The sequence below is a fragment of the Typopeltis vanoorti genome, chromosome 2, assembly GCF_054136105.1.
Source record: "Typopeltis vanoorti isolate ZY-2024b chromosome 2, IOZ_Tvanoo_1.0, whole genome shotgun sequence".
NCBI lineage: Eukaryota > Metazoa > Arthropoda > Arachnida > Uropygi > Thelyphonidae > Typopeltis > Typopeltis vanoorti.
This window is the reverse complement of record NC_143550.1, coordinates 48,407,855-48,429,611: the sequence shown is the minus strand read 5'-3', so window position 1 is coordinate 48,429,611 and position 21,757 is coordinate 48,407,855. Positions and strand designations below refer to the sequence as shown.

Sequence of the window (21,757 nt, the reverse complement as noted above, 5' to 3'; positions counted from 1 at the left end):
TGTGCGGGGAGGGCGGAGGCGTGGGCGGCCAAAGAAGAGATGGAGGGAGCTGGTAGAAGAGGACTTGAAGATGAAAAACTTGGATGTGGTGACTGCCCAGGACGGGAAGGTGTGGAGGAGACTCATAAGAAACAGTGACCCCACTTAAGTGGGAGAAGCTGCAGAAGAAGAAGAAGATTAACCACTTTTGCAATGCCCCCCCTAAACTTCAACTCAATATCCACCAACATCCCCAAATCCCTAGCTTTATCAATCTCCTGGAGTACAGTTCCACCAATGTGGTATACTGCTGCTAATCTTTTCATTACACAATGCATAACCTTACACTTTGCCACATTAAATTGACATCCATTCTCTTTAGCCCAGTCCCCCAATCTATTCAAATCATCTTGCAAAATTTTGACATCATGTGCATTCACTATTGCTCTACCCAGCTTTGCATCATCAGCAAATAAGTGAACACTTCTTCTCAGATCCTTTTCTATATCGTTAATGAACAAATTGAAAAGTAGTGGTCCAAGAACAGAACAATGCGGCATCAAAGGCCTTAGTAAGGTCCAGTAGAATCAATGTAAACCCATTACCCTTATCCAGTTCAGCCGTCACTGTGTTATAAAATGTGAGAAAGTTAGTGAGGTATGATCTACCCTTTACAAAACCATGCTGTCTCCCATACAATATTCCGTTTTCATCTATCCATTCCTGTATTCTTCTCTTGACTACTTTCTCCAAAACCTTGACAACGACTCCTGATGTTCTGATCGGTCGATAATTTTCAACAGCAGTCTTAGAACCTCTCTTATGCAGTGGTACTATTTTCTCCTTTTTCCACCCCCTCGGGACTAATCCACCCGTGGGGGTGGAAACATTGAAACATATAATAAAAACCAGAGATTACATGAATAACTTCGATATAAATAACGACTTATGAAAGATACAAACGAAGGTAGGAAAGATCTGAGACGATCCACAGTTACAAAATTTATTGACACGATACAATATCTGCAAGAAACCATGAAGAACTGACAGAACGAAACCACAGTCTGATTTAATGTCTATATGTAAGTTGACATATATAGAAAAATGTAACACGGAAACCTAAATTTACGTGAAATAAATTGACTATCTGTTTCACAATTTCTCATATGCATCCTTAGTGCATTGGAAATGGAACGCAATAAAAATTTATACTTAACCAATCATTTTCAAAAAGCGCTACTGTAGCGTTAGTACACTGGTGTCTAAAAGCTTAGGACGAACAACAGATTTACCGCTACATGAAAAAATTTCATGAGTACAGCCAAATATGGACCGGATTTATTGCCAGAATACTAATATAAAATGTTATACAAAAATGTGTTATAAATTTAATTGCCATACGTTTTAACAAATTTCATAAGAACATAGTTAAGGAATACATGTACAATGCGGACAGATATTTCATTACGAAATATGTCTACTCCGAACTGAGGTGCGGCTCTCACATTGTCGCATCATACTTAGCAACAAGTGATTTAAGAATTCTTGAAGCATACTGGCCTACTCCTCCTTCAGAGCAAGTAAAAGATCTTGTTCGTGTTCTGCAGGGAAATTTCGAGTATCAGTGCATTTCTCGATTCCATCCCAAACGTGTTCTATGGGATTGACATTTGGGGAAGTACTACCCACTCGATTCGATTAATATCCTAGTTCTCCAGAAGTATCTGCACTGCTAGCGTACGATGTGGTGTTGGTTTGTTATCCATAAAAAATGAAGTCCACAGACCAATCGAACATGACGTTGAAAAACTTCATTGCAATATCATTCACCAGTCATAGTCCCTTTTTCCAGCAGTTGAAGCTTAGTGAATCCATTAAGCATAATTTCTTTCCACACCATTAGTCCAAACATATGTATCAATTTCAAGAACATCTTCTCGATATATTAAGCAGTACCACTTTGATCACTTAGGATCAAATTTCATCTAGAATCTGAGGAAAGACTAAAACGACTTTCATCTACAAAGAGTACATTAGCCTGTTGGTGTCTTGTCCAAAATTTATGGACTGAAAACTGGCTTTACGATGAGTTGTGGATGAAGAGATTCAGACTGCAGGTATTCAGACGTACTTGTTGCAGATGTCCTGCTACAGATTGCTGAGATATCCCATACCCGTGCTTGAATAGAGCCGACTTGCAAGGTGACCGGCCGTGGTGCATCGATCATGTTTTGCTGTTAAAACCAGAAATCTTTCTACAAATTTCCAGGAATTCTTCCCCTTCCTGAAATCATGTAGATGATATCTTTGAAACACTACAAGATATCTAAGTTTGTAGCTTTATTCCTTCCGGAAAAGAGCTTCCTTCAAACAAGATTCACTTATAGCAGCCTTTTTACCCCCTTTTATCCTGTTGAGTGCAACCAAATGATCCCTTTGCGCATGATTCCAAAATTTGAATTGGTATAATTAGTTATGTCAATTGCCACAATCCGATTCATATGAATTTGCAGATGTAATATTCAGGAATAGTGTACGACCGTTGGTTTTGGACAGCAGTGTATGCTAGGGTTACCATACGTCAGCATTTATGCGGATATGTCCGCATTTTGCTAATGAAAATATCCGTCTGCATGCATTTTCGATAAACCCCGTTTTGTTCGCATTTCTGGGTGAACATTTGAGATTTTTTCCACAGGAGTTTCTCCTGTGTTGGTAGCAGTGCCGGATTTACGTATAAGCTGAAAAAAGCTACAGATTAGGGCCTCGCAATCTGCCGGGACCTCAATTTAAAAAAAAAAAGAACAGCTGATGTAATTTAAAACAGTAGGGGCCTCTGGGTTTTGTATAGCTTAGGGCCTCAGCAAGTCTAAATCCGGCCCTGGTTGGTAGCAGAGCTGAAACAAGAATGCAGGAAGGTTGGTTATATTATAGAACAACTCAATCAATAATCGAATCGAATTGCGCTTTTAGATATCTGCACTCGTTTTTTTTTTTTTCAACTATTCGCTCTTTCTCGCTGGCGCTGGCCTCACGTTAATGGCGTTACTGCGTGCTTAGCGCTATGATAGTAGTAGTGTTTGAAGTGGAAATCAAGACGCATCCTTAGTTTTGTTCGTTCTTAATTAGTATTAATGACCTTACCAAGTAAGTAAGAAATTAAATTATCAAATTATATTAGAATTAAAATATATACCACGTTTTAGGATTTCATTACGATATAATTTTATATCATCTTACTTATATTTATTTCAAATTACCGGCAGGATGTCTAAAGCTAAAATAAAGTGCTCCTTTAATGATAATTATAGGGCAAAATGTCTATGTTTTCGCACTGGACGTGAGCCATGGGAGGATGAATTTATTGTATGCAGTCCTGGTACATACGTTTCGGACGCACAGCATGAGATAGGAGACTTGGAACTACATGCAAAAACAGAAAGGCATTTAAAGTGTATTAGGGGACAGAGTTCAACAGGAAAATTAAGTGATTATTTTATCAAGCCAAATTCAGAATTGGAAGACAAGTGCTGCTGAAAGGGCACTTACTTTTGTTCATACTGTTGTTCATCACAACAGTTACAATTCCATGGACTGTGCTCCTGAATTGTTGAAACAAATTTTCAGTGATTCAAAAATTGAAGCCAAAGTGTCCAGTGGTCGCATAAAAACACAAGCCGTTGTAAATTCTGTTCTTGCTCCCCATTCGTTAGAAACTATAATCAAATCCATGGCAGATATTCCTTTTAGAGGTGCTTCAATAGATGCTAGTAACTATGGTAATGTGAAAGTATTTCCTATCCTTATTGAATATTTTGACTACAAGAATGGAGGTTTACAGATTAAAGTAGTGAATGTTGAGAGAAAACCAAACGAAACTGCAGAAACTATTTCAATTTATATCAGTGAAACACTAAACAATTTGTGACTTCAAAATAAATGTGCTGCTTTTGGGGGATGATAATTACAATACCATGTTTGGGGGTCTTGCGAGAGGTCAAGGCAATAATGTATTTGCCAAGTTGAAGAGGATGGTTAACCAATCATTGGTCAGAGTGGGATGCCCTGCACACATCCTTAATAACTGCATCCAACATGGTACAGACCTGCTTGACATTGATTTACAAAATTTAATAGTTAAAATATATAATTACTTTCAATATACACTGTCTGTGTGGAATCTCTCAAGGAGTTCTGTGAGTTTGTGGATATAGAATACCGGCAACTTTTAAATAACAGTAAAAGATGATGGCTATCCTTGTACTCTGCTGTTCAAAAACTAATTTAAATATATCCAGCTCTTAAATTTTTCTTTTTATCTCAAAATAGACCACCAGCTGCAATAAAGAACTTTTTTTGAAGACCCTTTCAGTGAATTCTATCTATGACATTTGCAGTCTTTAATTGGTGTGTTCCATTCACATATTAGCAGGCTAGAGAAAGAAGACAATTCTCTTATTGATGTAATGGAAATACTATCTTCATTACTTGTTCTTCTTCAGGAAAGGAAAAATGAACATTTCGTACTATTTAAAGCAAAGGACATGTTAAAGAAAATGGAAAATGATTGCTTCTAATCTGGGGTAAAAAATTTTTGGTGTAATGTGGAAACACTCTATGTCAGTTTTTAGACTATTTGAACATGTGGATGAAACAGTTTAATGAATTTTCCTGTTTTAAGTGGCTAGGTCTTAAAGAACTCTCCTGGGAAAGTGTAGAAGAATGTATACACTTCCTGATGTAGAAGTGTGCCAGTTGATGACAGCAAATGTTTTGACTAATTTTCCAACTTGAAGAGATTTGTTGCTTCATATGATGGAAAACAAGTGTCAAATCAGAAAAAATGGTAAAGATGTTTCAGTTACCGTTTGCAATTCCAGGTCATAACCAGTGTCGAAAGGCTCTTTTCATTAATACAAGCTCAGTGGATCAAGGAAAGATATACCATAGAATATGTGAAAGGACCAGCAGTAGTTAAATTTAATTATGGACATTTTACATGTATAAATATGTTCGACTATTTGTGTCAAAACAAAAAACTGATAAAGAAAAATAGAAAAAAAAATCAGCTAACGCCTTTTATTCCCTTATAGTCCTTATAAGGACTAGCTTAAAGGGGCGAAGCAAGAATGCTTTTCATCTTCCCCGTTATCTCTAGAGGACAGTGTTGGGATAAGGTGTTATTGAGCTATTAAAGCTCTGATCATGGCAGGAGGGTAACAGCAATAGCCAAGCCTCAGTTAGAACTTCACTGACTTCAGCATTGCCATCCATTACCCTCCAAGGGTAATAATGTTTTCAATATGAATATTCCCTTATAGAGAGTAGGCGAGGCCTTTGTACCCTATCTAGCTTTTGGAGACTGAATGGGCAGTTCAATCTCCACCGGTAGCCAATCAGAGATAGCTGGCCGATGTCTATCACTAATTATAGCAGCCACCGATGAAGAGGCTGGCAAACAAGTGCTGCCATCTCTTGGTACCTAATCCTAATAAGATATGTTACTGTCTGAAATAATGTGAGTGCTACGGTCGATTTTCCTTGAGTTTACAGGACGAAAACACGAGTTTCCGGGAGGAAAAACCCGCTTGCCTGTGCCAGAGATCGACTAACTCGGGAACCGGTCGAAGAAAGGCTTAGAAAAAGTTCCTCCAGTCAGCGATTAGACCTGAACTTGAGTCTAACTACAAGCGACCAAGTGCAGAGGACCCAAGCGCCACTTCCACTGAGCTACAAAGAAAATTAGGTCGTGAAAAACATGCATGGGCAGCCTGAGCTGCAAAGTAATGAATGTAGAGTGATGTCTAATTCTTTTTCATGTAGGCCTACTCTTGTTTCATAAGACTTATGATGACACTTAAAATCTGATATTTTTGTGTGTTCTAATAAGCATATTCATCACATCTAATTAATGAAAAGCTTACAAAAGTAAAGATTTCAAACAGATGTATTTATTTAAGTATAAAGAGCTAATAAGCTTCATTTCGGCAATGAAAACATTACTTAAATTAAGGGGATATTAAATCCCGCATAGTTTTAAAACCGAATAAGAAACTATGCGGGATTTAATATCCCCTTAATTTAAGTAATGTTTTCATTGCCGAAATGAAGCTTATTAGCTCTTCATACTTAAGTAACTTGATGGTTGCACCTGTTTGGAAAACTCGTTCGCAGAGTACATAAGTTCTTTTCGCTATACACTTTGGTATTAGGTCTAGCTACTCACTGATGAAGCCTCAAAAAAGGCTGAAACCGGTCTGGGTAGTGACCTCCCTCCATAATGTAATAACAGCATACATTTCCTAGGAAATGTGTTTTTACATTATGGAAAATACCTAAGAATAGCGATCTGAACTTCCTCCACCTTTGCAACGAGTTGCCCGGTATTGTACTACGTACTAGGATCACTTGCATTGGCTAACGCTAGTGTCGCCGATACTTTATAGTTTACTATATTCGGCAAGAAACTCTCTGATTCCGATCTTTGAGTTTCTTATTCGGTTTTAAAACTATGCGAGATGTATTTATTTTCGTGTTAGATGTTTGTGTCCGGAACGAGTTGGTCAGGCGATGGGGTGTCAGCATTTTGGCATTTTAGAATATGGTAACCCTAGTGTATGCAGATTGCCTTGTAGGTCTGCAGACTGTTATTTCTATTCTTTTATACTTGCTTAAGGCAAACAATTGTTGATAAGTGTTATCAACGTATTTCGTAATCCGACCAAGGTATCTAAGTGAGAGATCTGGTCTATAATTTATTTTTCAATAGGAACATTGCTGATATTATGATTTATTCTTAAAATATCAGGATATTTCCTTTTTCTGATGTTTCTATCCCTTGCTTTTTTTTTTTGAAACATTTATATTTTAGGAAAATATTGATATTTTCCTAAGGTATAGTACTATATCAAACTGGGATTAGCGCTGCTATCAATATATAATAAGTATTTGATAACACCACACGTAACAGTATGATGTTAAGTGTCATTTCGCGATCGAATTTAAATGCCGATTTTGTATTTCTCTTGAATTTCTCGGAAATGTAAAGTTACGTGAAATAAATTTATGAGCTCTTAAATTTTCTTCTATGTATCATAGGCATCCTGAGTTCATTCAAAATATAAGACGTTATAAAATTACTATTAAAGAATATTTTTTTTAAACAGTACTAATATGACAACTAATTAATACGACGCCCTTTGATTGAAAAAGACCTAGATTCGATTCTCGTCATGACGAGGGGAATCCTTATATGCGCTTTTTCAGTTGAAGTTGAGTTAACCGACCTCAAACGGTGGTAGCAGGGTTTTTTCTCCCGGAAACTCGGATTTTTCATCCTGCGTACAGACAAATCGGCCTTAAGAACACGCAATTTACAAACAAAAATTACTGTTGTTGGCGATGGACGATACATGGCGTTGATGGTAGTAGTGTCGTAGTTGGAGAATTAAGTACCAGTCGAGAGGATTAGATGTATTTAGCGAAGTAGAGTAGTGTGTGTGGACTCCCACGATGAGTGCTTGGACTCCCTGGAGGTGTCTCATAATAATAATAATATAAGGCTTGTTTAGAAACGTCTCACAATCTCTTGATATATTCGTAAGAGCTCTATAAAAGAATCTACTTACATGTAACAGCTGTTTTTTTTTACCAAAAAACACTATGGCTAGTCGACATAACATATTCTGCCAGGCTAGACTGTTCCTGTTCATAGTACCGGATGTAAGAATTATGTTTTTCCGAACGGATGGCTGCTGAACTGCCAGATTGTCCAAAGTAAGATAAACCACATATACTCATACATGGGATCTATCAGACGCCTGGAAGACTGAGTGGAGAAAGCTTGTATAAAGAAAGTAGTGAGATACATAAAAAAAAAAAAAAATCAGCTAACGCCTTTTTATTCCCGTATATACGGGAGAAGGCGAGGCCATTTAGCCCTATCTAACTTTTGGAGACTGAGTGGGCAGTTCAATCTCCACTGGTACCCAATCAGAGACAGATGGCCCAAGGCTATCACTAATTAAGCGGTACGCAGTGAAGAGAGACGGCTCAAATGTGCCGCCATCTCGTGGTCTCTAACCCTAACACAATATATTTAATGTCTGAAATAATGTGGGTTCTACGGTCGATTTTCTTGAGTTGACAGGACGAAAAACCCGAGTTTCCGGGAGGAAAAACCTGCTTGCCTGTGCCAGAGATCGACTAACTCGGGAACCGGTCGAAAAAAGGCTTAGAAAAATTTCCTCTAGTCGCCGATTAGACTCGAAACCAAGACTTCCTTCGTGCGGCCTAGCGCGGTGGTGTGCAAACGCCACATCCACTGAGCTACACAGGCTCTCGTGAGATACATACCAACACAAAAAAAAAACCAGATATGATGGCCTTCTGTTATCCCCTTTGCGGCAAACATTATTACATTATTTTTATGCAAATTAATTAAAAAATACTTGTGAATTTTACTGACCATTTGTTGTCCTACTAAGTGATACACGTATTAACAATAGAACAAAACAGGATATACGTTCTTGGATAAAAACGTATGCAAAAATCTTAATACCAATTCACTTATAAACCATAAGTAATGCTTTTCTATGTAGAAACGCATGCCATTTCTATACCTGTCGAAAAGTTGTTTTCAGATATTTGCAAATTTCAGCCTACTCAAACCATTCTGCAAGTACCGGATGCCATTCGCATTCTCGATTACCCTGACTAATCGTTCACAATATCATCAATGCAGAGACTGAATGGCAATGGAGCAAAAGTGGATCCCCTGGTTGTGTATCAGTCTGTCTTCAATTTTGTACACTCGCATTCCCATACACAAGTTTCAATATCTCTCAGTGAGTGGCTCTTGCTAATAAATCCAATTCCATACCCTACACAGTATCTTGTTAAAAGCTGTACCCAACTCTACAATATCATGGTGTATCCATTTTCTTCTCGACTGATCAGTAAAATTGTTATAAAATGTCAGCAAGTTACTTAAAGAAAGTCTTTTGTTAGTAAATACATGCTGTACATTGCAAAATGTAGATGTTAGTCAACCATTTTTGTATGCAGTTTCTTAATAACTTTTCCAAACATTTTTTAAGCACCACCCACTCCAGAAATACTGATGGGGTGATAATTGAACATGACAGTTTGCACCATCCTTATGCAATGGGATTATGCTATATCCTTTCCACTAATGGACAAACAGCTCTGGGCTGAGATTCAAATTATACGGCCTGTTCAGTTGAACACTCTTTTAGCATCTATGATGATATCACATCAGCCCAAATTTTTTTGGTTTTCTATTTAGTCTAAACAAGTAATCTCAACAAACCAGATTTTCTTTATTCAGGGTGAATCAGGACCCATATGTTGTTCCAGATAAGGTTGATAGCTTTTAGAAAAATGGACACTCATTAGTTGAATAATCTCTTTTGCATCTGACAACCGCTTCCAATTCTCATTTAATATCATAGTTATTCTTTCTTTTACTTGAATCATAACGACAGAATTCTGCTTAATGTGAATGCATCTCCATTTTACTCATTCTCTATTTATTCTTCGACCTCTAGTGATACGTACTGATATATGCACCATTAATGTATTTTTTACTACTTCTTAGGTATTCACTGCTAATATATTCTTCCCAGTCAGGAACATTACAATGGGATCGAACATAGTTTATTCCTCAACTGCTCACTTTCCTGCTTTGTTGTGTACCATATTCTCAGTAAACCATTTGTATAGCAAGCAATTTACCAGATAAGTAGAGCATGGTCACTTTCGCCAACTCGAGGTAAACAGCCGTGTCTTTAACTGAAACTCCCTCCGACAATATAATTGGTCTGACATTCTTTAAACTTAATTTCTTCTGTCGTATGTTACTTTAGGAAGTTATCTCGCTACACTTCGATAAATTCGGTTTCGTATTTCCCATCAGATTCCACACTACCAAACCAGTGTTCGGATAATTCAAGTAACCCATGATGTATCTCCTTTCGTACCCCACCAGACTGATTTGTTGAAGCATTTCATGATCTCCAGCAACTGATGCAATACGCCTCTAATAACACCTCACCGTCTATTTGACCTTGTTAGATTCCATCTCACACCACATGGCTTCAGACCTGTTGTTACTCGGACAATTTTCACTACTGTTATAGTCTTAGTCTACAAACCCAACTGAATTCAATTATCAAATGTTATTAGCATCCTATCCCTCTTCTCTTGTGCTATGCATTACTAAATGTATTTAGTATTTACATTCAGTATAACTAAATAAAAATGTATGCACTTCGGTGCGAATAGATATCAAATGTCACATTATATTAGTGGGATTATGCTAGAAGAAACAAATCAGTTTAGGGATCTTGAAGTTTTAGTAGATCGTAAGAAGCTGAACTTCGAGGGCCATACAGCAAAATTTGTAAATACAACTAACTGAAAATTGCCATGCTGAAATTTTACATGTAAAGATATTGATATCATTTTATCTCTATACAAGGCTTTGATAAGACCTCACTTGGACTACTCTGCGCAGGTCTAATCTACTGGTGAATCTAATAATACAGTATAGAGAGAGAATGAGAGAATGAGGTTTTTGGAGCACTGAATATGAATACAGCTGAATACTGATTATGATCCTCTCAGAATTCCTAGACTGCCGAAATTAGCAAACAAGAGAAAGGGGAGAGGAAATTGCATTGGGTAATATGACTGAGCCTTACGTACTTTTGAAAGGATCATATCGATTTCAGTAGATGGAATTTTTCATGTTATGGACTGTGGGAAAAGGATGATAGGGCATCACTGGAATTTAAGAATGAAAGCCGTCAAGAAGGGTATGAGAGCTATATTTGTCTCTCATATAATGGTGATTGAATGGAATGGATTGTCATTAGATGTTGTGTGTGTGCAAGTAATGTGAATGAATTCAAGAACAGGTATGACATCTCTTGCAGGTAATATGTGGCCTCCATCAATGAATCCCTGACTTCCTTGTGATTTCTCTTAATGATGATGATGATAATAATAAAGTGTGTATTAAAAAGAACAGAAGGATTTATTCTAGCAGCTCAAACAGGCATTACAAACTAATGCAATCCAAGTAAAAAGTTTGGACATCACTAATAACAGCAAATGCAAATTATGTGATCAGAAAGATGACACTAGAACATTTAATAAGTGCCTGTATCAAGATAACTCAAACTGATTATATATACCTCCATGATCAAGTGATAAATTAATTCATTGTCATGTATACAACAAATATGATTTTCCTACTTCTGATAAATGGTGGCAGCATAAAATAGAGACCGTATTGGAAAACGCAGAAAAATTCTCTGGTACCGTAAAATACGAACTAATCGGCATCTGGAACTCAATAGACCTGACATCACAACCATGGAAATCGACAGATTTGGATAATTGACATCGCTGTGCTTAGTGATAACAACATTAACAACAAAGAACTGGAAAAAAATTATTAAATAACGAGATCTCTGGCAATTGAAGTTAGTCGGCTGTGGGTTGAACACACCAAAATCATCCCAATAATTATCAGTGCAATTTCAAAAAAAGCTATCCCACTATTCACAAGAATTAAACATCAGTAAAATGACCACATATGATGTACAAAAAAAGGCATTACTTGGAACAGCCTATATTTTATGACGCTACCTGACAGACTATTCTTAGGTTCTTGGGCAGAATCTTTGAATTGCTCTGTATCACCAGTCCAATTGTTGCTTGAAAGATATCTGGTTTTGACTATGTATCAATTATGTGAATTAAAATATATAATACAGTTAAATAAAATATAAAAAAGAGTTAAAGTTTATAATGCACAGAGTTAATTTTTTATTTTTTTTATTATATATATATATATATTTTTTTATGATAAATTGAATGACTGACTAGAACCGAGATTTAAGTAAAATGGTTTTAATATAAACACACTACTAGTTTCGGCCTGTAACAACTTTTTTCAACTACAACGTTTTCATGCTAATTATGTATAGAGACGGTCTATGTTGTTCATAGTCTTTTAACCTTCAAAGTGGGAGAGTGTATGCCCTCAACTATATAACTGCCCACTCAGACCTATAGTTGAGGGCATACGCTCTCCCACTTATAATCTCTCCAAATTTCTAGCGAGTTTTCTAAGAAATCTTTCTGGAATTTCTTCTTCACATATTAAAAACTCTGCAGATTTTGTTTCTAAAATCAAGGACATCAAACTTAAAAAAAAACAGATTTAATGGCCAGTTTTGATATTGTTTCTCTCTTTACAAATGTTCCTGCTCAAGAAGTCCTCGATCTTCTCAAGAACAAATTTTCAAAAAAACTCTTTGCTCTTCTCTCCCATTGCATAAAGTCAGGATACTTCAAATATGAAAACAAGATCTACTTACAAAACTCAGGTCTGGCTATGGGCAGCCCACTCTCTCCCATTCTTGCGGATATATTTCTCAACGAATTTGAAGGAAAAGCTATTAACTCCTTTCACTTTAAACCAAAAGTCTCGTTCCGCTATATTGATGATATTTTCCTCATCTAGGAAGACAGCGTCAATAACCTCTATTTAATTTTAGACCACCTAAACAAGTGCCATGAAAAATCTCTTTCACCCTCGAACTGGAATCAGATGACTGCCTTCCCTTTTTAGACCTCAAACTTACCAGATGTGCTGAGAGTATTAAAATCTCAATTTTTAGAAAGCCTACTCATACTGACAGATACCTTCATGCTTCCTCCCATCATTATCCTCCACAAAAATGTGGTATTATTTCCACTTTAGCCCACCGAGCCAAATCATTACTTACAGAAGAAACAGAAATTGAAAATTAACTCCGTTTTCTTAAAAAAACGTTTATTAACAATGTTTCTCTCCAAAGAAAATTGACAAATTTCTTTCCCCCAGGCACTCAACTACTTCTGAAGATCCCTCTTCCCCAAGAGCCTTCATCTCCTTGCCTTACATCAGCTCTCTTTCACCAAATCTGGCAAAGATTTTCAAGAAATTCAACTTCAAAACGTGCTTCACTACGCTTCCAAAACTTCGTTCATTACTTTGCAAACATAAACAGAAACATCTTTCTACTCAGTTTCCAGGAGTGTACAAGATTTTGTGTGATTGCGGAAAGCCATACTATGGACAGACTGCTAAATCCATCCTTCTACGTTTGGATGAACACCGTAGAGATATCTCCTATAACAGGACTAGAGCTAGCGCTCTCTCTAGCCACGTTCTCTTTTTTAGCTAACTCAGACGAAGGCCGCCAGCACATTGTAAACTGGACTCAAACTGCTAACATCCATGTGTGCTACGATGAACTCGAAAGAAAGATTGTTGAATCTAGGGAAATTTCTCTAGATTCCTCTCATATCAACAACAGCCTGAGTTACAATCTCTCTGACGCACACGTTGCTTCTGTTCAGTACTGGCGCACTCGCGACAGCGCGTAGTATTCGTTTGTTTGGAACTCATACTTGCATTTTTTTTCAAACACGCTACTGTGTTTTATACTTGTTCTGTTAGTACAATTTTAAGTCTCTGTAATTTTTTATATACTTCTTTGATTATGATACCTGAGGATGTTCATGTAACGAAACTAGTAAACTAGTAGTATCTTGTTAAATATATCTTGTCACATTTTCTCTCGGTAATAGTCATTAAACCTTTTTTTAAAATATTCCAACCGAGTAAAAATGAATTTTGAAAATATATATGTATATATATTGCAGGTCTGTGTAGCTCAGTTGAAATGCTGCGCTTGCACTCTCTGCGCTAGGCCGCACGAAGATAGACTTATTGTTCTAGTCTAGTCACCGACTGAAGGAACTTTTTCTAAACCTTTCTTCGACCGGTTCCCGAGTTGATCGATGTCTGGCACGGGAAAGCGGGTTTTTTTATCCCGGAAACGTGGATTTTTCATCCCGTTAACTCAAGAAAATCGACCCAGGAAACCACATTATTTCAGACAGTAACATACCCTGTTTTTAGGGTTAGGTACCAAGAGATGGCATCTGTTTGCTGGTCTCTTCATTGGTGGCTGCCCATAATTAGTGATAGACATGGGCCAGCTATCTCTGGTTGGGTGCTAGTAAAGATTGAAATACAAGAGATGGCATCTGTTTGCTGGTCTCTTCATTGGTGGCTGCCTATAATTAGTGATAGACATGGGTCAGCTATCTCTGGTTTGGTGCCGGTAAAGATTGAAATGCCCATCAGCTTCCAAAAGCTTTATAGTGTTTAAAGGCATCGCCTACTTCCTGTAAGGGATAAAAGGCATTACCTTCTTATTATTGTTTTTTTTTTTATAATGGCAGATAAAATTTAGTGGAAGGATGCTGTTATTTGCAGTGTAAAGAACCGCATATACCTATTAAATTCGACTGATATAATAATATTAAATTTATTATGATGATGTATCGAACAATAAGCTAAGCAGCTGGGTAAACCTACCTCTTAACATGGTTGTTACAGTTGTTCAAAAGAAAAGATAAAGTGAAAGGTGAAGACTTCTGTACTAGTCAATGCTACAGTTTTTCGTAACTGTAACAGTCTTACTGCCAAAAAGGGGAAAATTTAATATGGTGACCAGAACTGGTTAGCTTATTAAATCAAGCTATTCAAAATAACATATCTTTGTTTGTGGAAAGTAGTCTAAATTATTCTTTTGTAAAACTGATAAAAATTAAAACGTACTTTGCTTTGTGTACGTCATCAATGCACAGTATATGATCACTTGAAACGTTATTAAACCATTACATGTATCTATAAGTGTTAGATAAAGGGATGTGATTTGCTATATGAAATTGCTATATGATGTAGCCCTGGAACCTATCGTGTTGTATACCATGAATATGCGTATAGTCACTTTTTGAAATGAGAGTGAGTTAGCCCATATCATATGTGGTAGCAAAATATTTTACCTGGATGAACATGTTTGTCACCCTGCATGCAAGCAAACAGGTCAGAGAACACGTAATTTTAAAACAACTACAAATTACTACTTATGGACCGTAACCGGCATTTTGTCTAATGAAATAGAATGCAGTTGTGTGCGTATGAGTGGATAGCAGATTAAGTAGTAAAGAGACAGACCGAGGGTTATTAGCAGTATAATGCTCTACTGTCATTATCACCTTTTAGGTGTAAGATAATAAAAACAATAATAAAAATAAATTACATGTAAACTAGCTTGAATGAGTCTTAAGGACTCCTTGGAGTTGCCCGTAATAATAATAATAATAATAATAATTTTTTTTTTTTTTTATAATAATAATAATAATAAAACTTTGAATGGATTTGCATTAGTTGGCAGTGTGGCTAGTGTTACCGTCTCCAATAGACTACGTTAGAAATCCCAGTGATCATTAGATGAAAGATTAATTTCAATTTCTGCTGCGACACTGCCACAAACTTGTTAAAATCTTGAAGTGGTTCGAAAAATTCAAATATTTGTTGTCTGATTCATAGTTTCTAAATATTAGAAAAATAACTAAAATATATAAAAACCAATATGAGAAAAAATAAAAGTAACACTTTAACACAGCGTGTGTAGCTCAGTGGAAGTGATGGGTGCATTCATAGTACCAGGACATTTCTATTCAAAAAGCTTAATTCTAGTCACCAAAAATAGGAGAGCTTTTTCTGAGCCTTTTTTCGATTAGCTCCTTAGTTAGTCGATCTGGCATGTGTTAGATTGTTTTCTCCTAGAAACTCAAAAAAAAAAAAAATTAACCTAGAACCCACACTACATATTAGACAATAAATATATTGCTAGGATTAGGGATCACGATAATGCGACACTTGTCAGGTCCTTCTCTTCACCGGATGCCGTGTATATTACTGATCATCTTGGGCCAGCCATATGTGTGATTGGTTACGGGTGTGATTGAAATTCCCCCTCACTCTCCAAAAGGTAGATTGGTACCAATTCGGCCTTTTATTATTGGTGCCAATTCGGCCATTTACGGTGATAAAAGTCGTTAGCGGATTTATTTACTTTATTATTAACTTTTTCCTATTGTGATAATGCAGTTGTAGATTCGTCACTTTTTGTATGTAGAGTCATATAAAATTATGCCCTGTATTTACTAAAAGAAAGAGACAAAAGGTTTCATTTCGGAGATGCAAAACTATATAAATCAAGTGGATATTAAATACGAAAGTTTCGTACGAAACTTTCATTGTTTCTACATTCGGCTTTGAAATACTGCTGGATTTAATATCGACTTGATTTATATAGTTTTGCATCACCGAAATGAAGCCTTTGGCTCTTTATTTTTTATTAAAAATACACCTTTCCGACACTTCGAGTTCCTTAGTACTCAACGAGAGTTTTTCCTTTCTTAAGATTTCTGAGGAGAACCAACCAGTTCGAAACACTTTTAGGTCAGCAGTGGCGTTGCTAGAACTTTTGCCGCCCGGAGAATCCGAGTTTGCCACCCCCTCTCAATACACAAAAATAATGCAAAAGAGTCAAAACGACATATAAGGTAAGGTTCAAAGTGCTGCCCGGGGAGGGCTCCCCCCTTCCCCTAGCAACGCCACTGCAGGTTAGTCAAACCTTATCAAAGTTGACCAATAGAATGCGAATATATGGACGCTTTGGAAAGCGATCATGCTACTTTCATAGTTTCCACTTGATTTATATAGTTATGCGCTCTATGATTTCTTACGAACATGCTTAGTGTTTTAGATAAGTTTTCGAGTTTTTGAAAGCGAGTAAATCCAATCTAAACCTTTCATGGTGTCTTCACTGACAGTTTCTTGCCGAGGCGAAAAAAAATTCATTGTTTCACTCGCTGGTGTGTAAATTCAGATTATAATAATAATAATATTATTATTATTTGTCACCTCCACGGAGTCCAAAGACTCATCGATGGAGGATATCTACTCTAAAACTCTCTCCATCATCACTCACAATCCACCAACTGACCGCAATTCATCAACGCCATCTATCGCCGACCACCACCACAATATGAACTCGGTCGCGTCGTGTATGTTTGAATGGAATTGGCAGATTATTTCTTAGTACATTTTCAAATTATATGTAATATTTTTGAATTACATATTTCTGAATCAGGATTTTAATAAAATGTTCTTTGTTGTACTCTAATTGCACAATTCCGTTTAGTAACACATGCGTTGGTATCTTTTTGCACCAGTGTGCTAAAAAGAATATATTCTATAACTAAGATGAAATTCTATAACTAAGAATTAACTTCGCCAGAAAAAATAGCCAAACGGCTATTTTTTCTGGCGAAGTTAATTAAATTAAGGGGATAAAAAGAATATATTCTGTCAACTTTTTTTCTTTAATCATTGTGTTGCTATTTTATATCACTAGAGGGCATGTGTCTCCAGTCAACAGTAATGGATTGTGGCCGAAATGACTTTTTGGCGCATTATAAAGCTATCTCCAGTAAATTAAAAAAGTGTGTGGTAGTATGAGTTGTGTTTTTTGTATATGTCTATTTTTGCCAATATTTTGCGCATATATATATATATTCTACGACATACCTGTACACATTGTAAATTATATGGTTCTGATCCTTTTACAACGATAGGTGTGAGTTATCATTGGCACAAGTTCCATAGCGCGAAACCTATCAAAGGAAAGCGGGTTGTGTGACACAGTCTGTTTAGAATTCGGCCTTTAATTTGAGCATTAGCATTGGATGACCTCACATGTTGAACAGTTCAGTGTTTAAAGGCTAACTACTTGAATTGCAGACTTCCAAAGTTTCTGTTTACTTCCTCCCGTTATTAAACGAATGTTATAGATTCCTTGGTGATGAAGTTATGGAGAGGGACCAGGGCTGGTGATAAGGATTGTTACAGGTCTTACAGATTGTTAGAAGCAAATACCTTATTAAAGAAGGGTTTCTATTACATTTGAGTCATTCCTCTTTAAATGCGAAACGTAGCATATCAGGCAATTTCTTACCTTTCAATGATAACAGCGCAATTCATAGAAATTGGCGCTCGTTATTATTTGTTTTTGAATGAATCCATTTCCAAAATCGGACTCTTTCCCTTCCAGCGGGCAGTTTGTTAGCATGGCAGTCTATGGGAGACTGGAGCGGACGCATTTTTATGTCAGAGATACTCCGTGTTCGTTTGCAATCAGATGTGACGTCACCAGAAGGGGGAATGAAACCAGAAGTTATGCCAAGTTGACGTTGCCGTGACGTGCAGTAGTACAGGAACTTGTGGCAGACCGTTGGTTAGGTTAGGTTACGTTCCAGCGAGATGCTTTCCTCCTCCTCCTAACCTAACCTAACCATCGATTACAGTTGAGTAGATAAATTGCATTTGATTCAGTTAGGTTAGGAGGAGGAGCAAAGCATCTCGCTGGAACGTAGCCTAACCTAACCAACGGTTTGTCACAAGTTCTCGTACTGCATGTCATGGCGATGTCAACTTAGCGTAACCTCTGGTTTCATCCCCCTTCTGGTGACGTCACATCCCGTTGTGAACGTACACGGGGTACCTCTCACATAAAAATGTGTCTGCTACAGTCTCCCGTAGACTACCATGTTAACGAACTGTCCGTTGGAAGGGAAAGAGTCCGATTTTGGAAATGGATTCATTCAAAAACAAATAATAACTAGCGCCAATTTCTATGAATTGCGCTGTTATCATTGAAAGGTAAGAAATTGCCTGATATGCTACGTTTCGCATTTAAAGAGGAATGACTCAAATGTAATAGAAACCTAAAGAGGTTTTATAGGATGGATACTGATGAGTTTTCTATATGGTGCAGGAAGGGAGAGATGGAGCGATCAACCTTGGAAATTATCATTATGTGACACCTCCAGGGAGTTTAAGGACTCACCGTGGGAGGACACTTGACTTCTCTAAATACATCTCGTCCTCTTCACTAATATTTAGTTCTCCTACTATGATACTACTACCCTCAATGCTATCTACCACCCATCATCACCAATAACACTACTTTTTGTCTGTAAATTGTGTGTTTTTGAAGGCCGATTTGTCAGTATGCGGGATAAAAAAAAATCTCTTACTTCCATATGAGGTTAGCTAACTCACCTTCAATAGAAAATGCCCAAATAAGGAGATTCCTCTTGCCACAATGAGAATTGAACCCGATTGTGTAAGAGTGAATATTTTTTGCTTGGAGGGTGGTTAATGTGTTGAATGCATTGCCAGAGGGTAGTTGTGAGTGCTGAATCTGTGAATGAGTTTGAGGAGGTATTATTATTATTTGTGACACCTTGAAGGAGTCTGAAGACTCATCATGGGAGGACGCCCACTATACAACTGTCTCCACCACTACACCGAACCTCTCTGTCAATCATCTCCATCTACCACCACAACTAGTATTTTTTGTCTGTAAATTGAGTGTGTTCTGAAAGGCCAATTTGACTGTGTGCGGGATGAAAAACCAGAGTTTCCAGGAGAAAAACCTTCTACCTCCATATGAGATCAGCTGACTCACCTTCGATTAAAAAAGTTCACATAAAGATTCCTCCCGTCACGACGAAAATCGAACTTTGGCCTATTCCAATCGAAGGGTGCAGTGTACCATCGTTCTTCCGATTGCGCTACGGAGGCGCTTAATGATAAGTGATAAGTATTGTGTGAATGATGGCTAGTGTGCCAATGTAGGATCTCCTGTAATGAGTCTTCTGACTCTATCAGGATACCATTATAATAATAATAATCTGAGTAGTGGTACTTGCCGCTTAATTAATAGGTTCTTTTTTTCTTTTCAGCCATTTTCTGTCCACTGGATAAAGGCCTCCTCCAGTTCTTTTCACCTTTCTCTGTTCTTGGCAATGGTTGACCAATTTTCCCCAACAAAATTTGACAATTCATCATTCCACCTTCTTTCAGGATGTCCTCCTCCTCGTTTCCCTTCTTTTAGAATCCAGTTTGTTAGTATGGTGGTTCATCGCTCATCTTCTCTTCTGGATAAATGTTTGGCTTATTTCTATTTTAGTCGCTTATGATGAAGAATGAAGTCAGTAATATGAGTCTGGCTTCTTATCTTTTAATGTGATGCCTAGCATCAACTTCTCCATTTTTCTTTGAGTTGTTGCTAGTTTATTTACCAGTGCTTTTGTTAGAGACCAAGTTTCACAGTCATATGTGATGACTGGAAGTACACTGGTTAAATGTATTCGGGATGAAATCTACTAATAAACCGAATGGGACATCATTGTTTTGAAAAATGCTTTTCAATTTTCTGAATGCACTCCAGGCAAGTGTTGAACTCTCCTATTTATTTGCTTTTGGAGTCCATAGTTTAGATCAATGAGATGACTTAAGTATGTATATGAAGGGACTCTTTCCAAGAAATTATTTTCTGTTATGTTTTTGCGTTATAAAATGATTAAACACTTTTTTTCTCTCTGTTTATTTAGACCGACTTTTCTGCTTTCATAATATAGGTCTTCTATCATTATATTAAGGTCTTCTTCTGGAGTGTTTGCAAAAATTATATCATCTGCATATCTTAGGTGGGTTAAGTTTCTGTTATTAATTTTTATACTGAGGTTTGTCTAGTTTATATTATTAAATATTTCTTGAAATACTTCTGTAAAGATTTTGAGTGATAGTTTCCTTGTTGGACATCTTTTCAATTGATATTTTATTGCTACTCATGTGAAGTTGGATTGTTGCTGTTGCAGTGTGGTATATTTCCTGGAGGAGGAGGAGGTCCACATATTCTCCAGGAACTCCCTGATTCTGGAGTGCTTTGATAATTGCATTAGTTTTAATGGAGTCAAATACTTTTTGATAATCAATAAAGGCTAAACAGAGAGACAACTGGTTTTCTTCTGGTTTTTCTATTATTTGTTTTACTGCATGAATATGATCAATTGTGTTAAAGCCTTTATGGAATCCTACTTGTTCTACTGGTTGATTTGAGTCTAGAAGAGGGGTTAACCTCTTTGTTATTACTTTTGTGAGAATTTTGTGCTTTTGTTACAGATTAGAGAGAATACTAATTAGTCTATAGCCCTTTACTTCTTCTTTGTCCCCTTTTTAAATAACATTATCAGAATAGCATTTTACCAGTTTTCTGGTATCTTCCCCCTCTTCTGGGTATAGATTTAGTAAGTTTATGACATGGTGCATTATGTTGTTTCCTCCCCATTTAATTCTATGTGACTTAGGTGTTCACCAGGATATTTTTCATTTGTTTTAATGCTTGTTTTATTTCATCTGAAGTGAATGGGGTGATGAATTCCATATGCGATGAAGAAAAGTTATTTATATTTGATTTATCTATTGAAGAATCACTATAGAGCTCTTTATAAAATTCTTCTAGCCTGCTTAGGATTTGTTCTAGGTTCCTTATTGTAGTTCCATTCTTATCTTTTATTGCAGGTATTTGACTTTGCCAACTGATAAATGTTTTCTTAGTATTTTCATATTTTTATTGTTTTCAATTGTTTCTTTTATTTTTGTAGTGTTATAAGATCTTATTTCATTTCTCATCCTTTTCCTTATTATTTTGCATAGTCCTTTCTGCATATTCTTGTTTCATATTTTGTCTCTTTTTTTGGAAGTTGTAAGATTTCCTCTGAAAGTTTATGGGCTTTTTGTTGTTTGTTGCTTTTGAATTTGTTGGCTGCTGCGATTATTACTTCCATTAGGTTTTTACTTATTTTATTTATGTCTTCTTCAAATTATTTATTAAGTCTACTTTTTGATTGAGTTTTTCTTCGTAATCCTCCTTCTTGTTTTCAGTAGGTTTTAAGTCAAAACTTCTTGATTTTTTGTTGTTTAGCATTT

General features: G+C 36.6%; 1 protein-coding gene across 2 annotated transcripts in view; it reads left to right on the top strand.

The window, feature by feature from the left end:
• The first annotated feature begins 17,353 nt into the window (after positions 1-17,353).
• Positions 17,354-21,757, top strand: part of Hap40 (Huntingtin-associated protein 40 kDa) — a 181,678-nt gene continuing 177,274 nt past the window's right edge. For both annotated transcript variants that reach the window (XM_090404771.1, XM_090404780.1), the window contains exon 1: positions 17,354-17,424. In XM_090404771.1, coding sequence (XP_090260897.1) covers positions 17,363-17,424 — 62 coding nt within the window. In that variant the 5' untranslated portion in view covers positions 17,354-17,362. The remainder of the gene's footprint in view (positions 17,425-21,757) is intronic.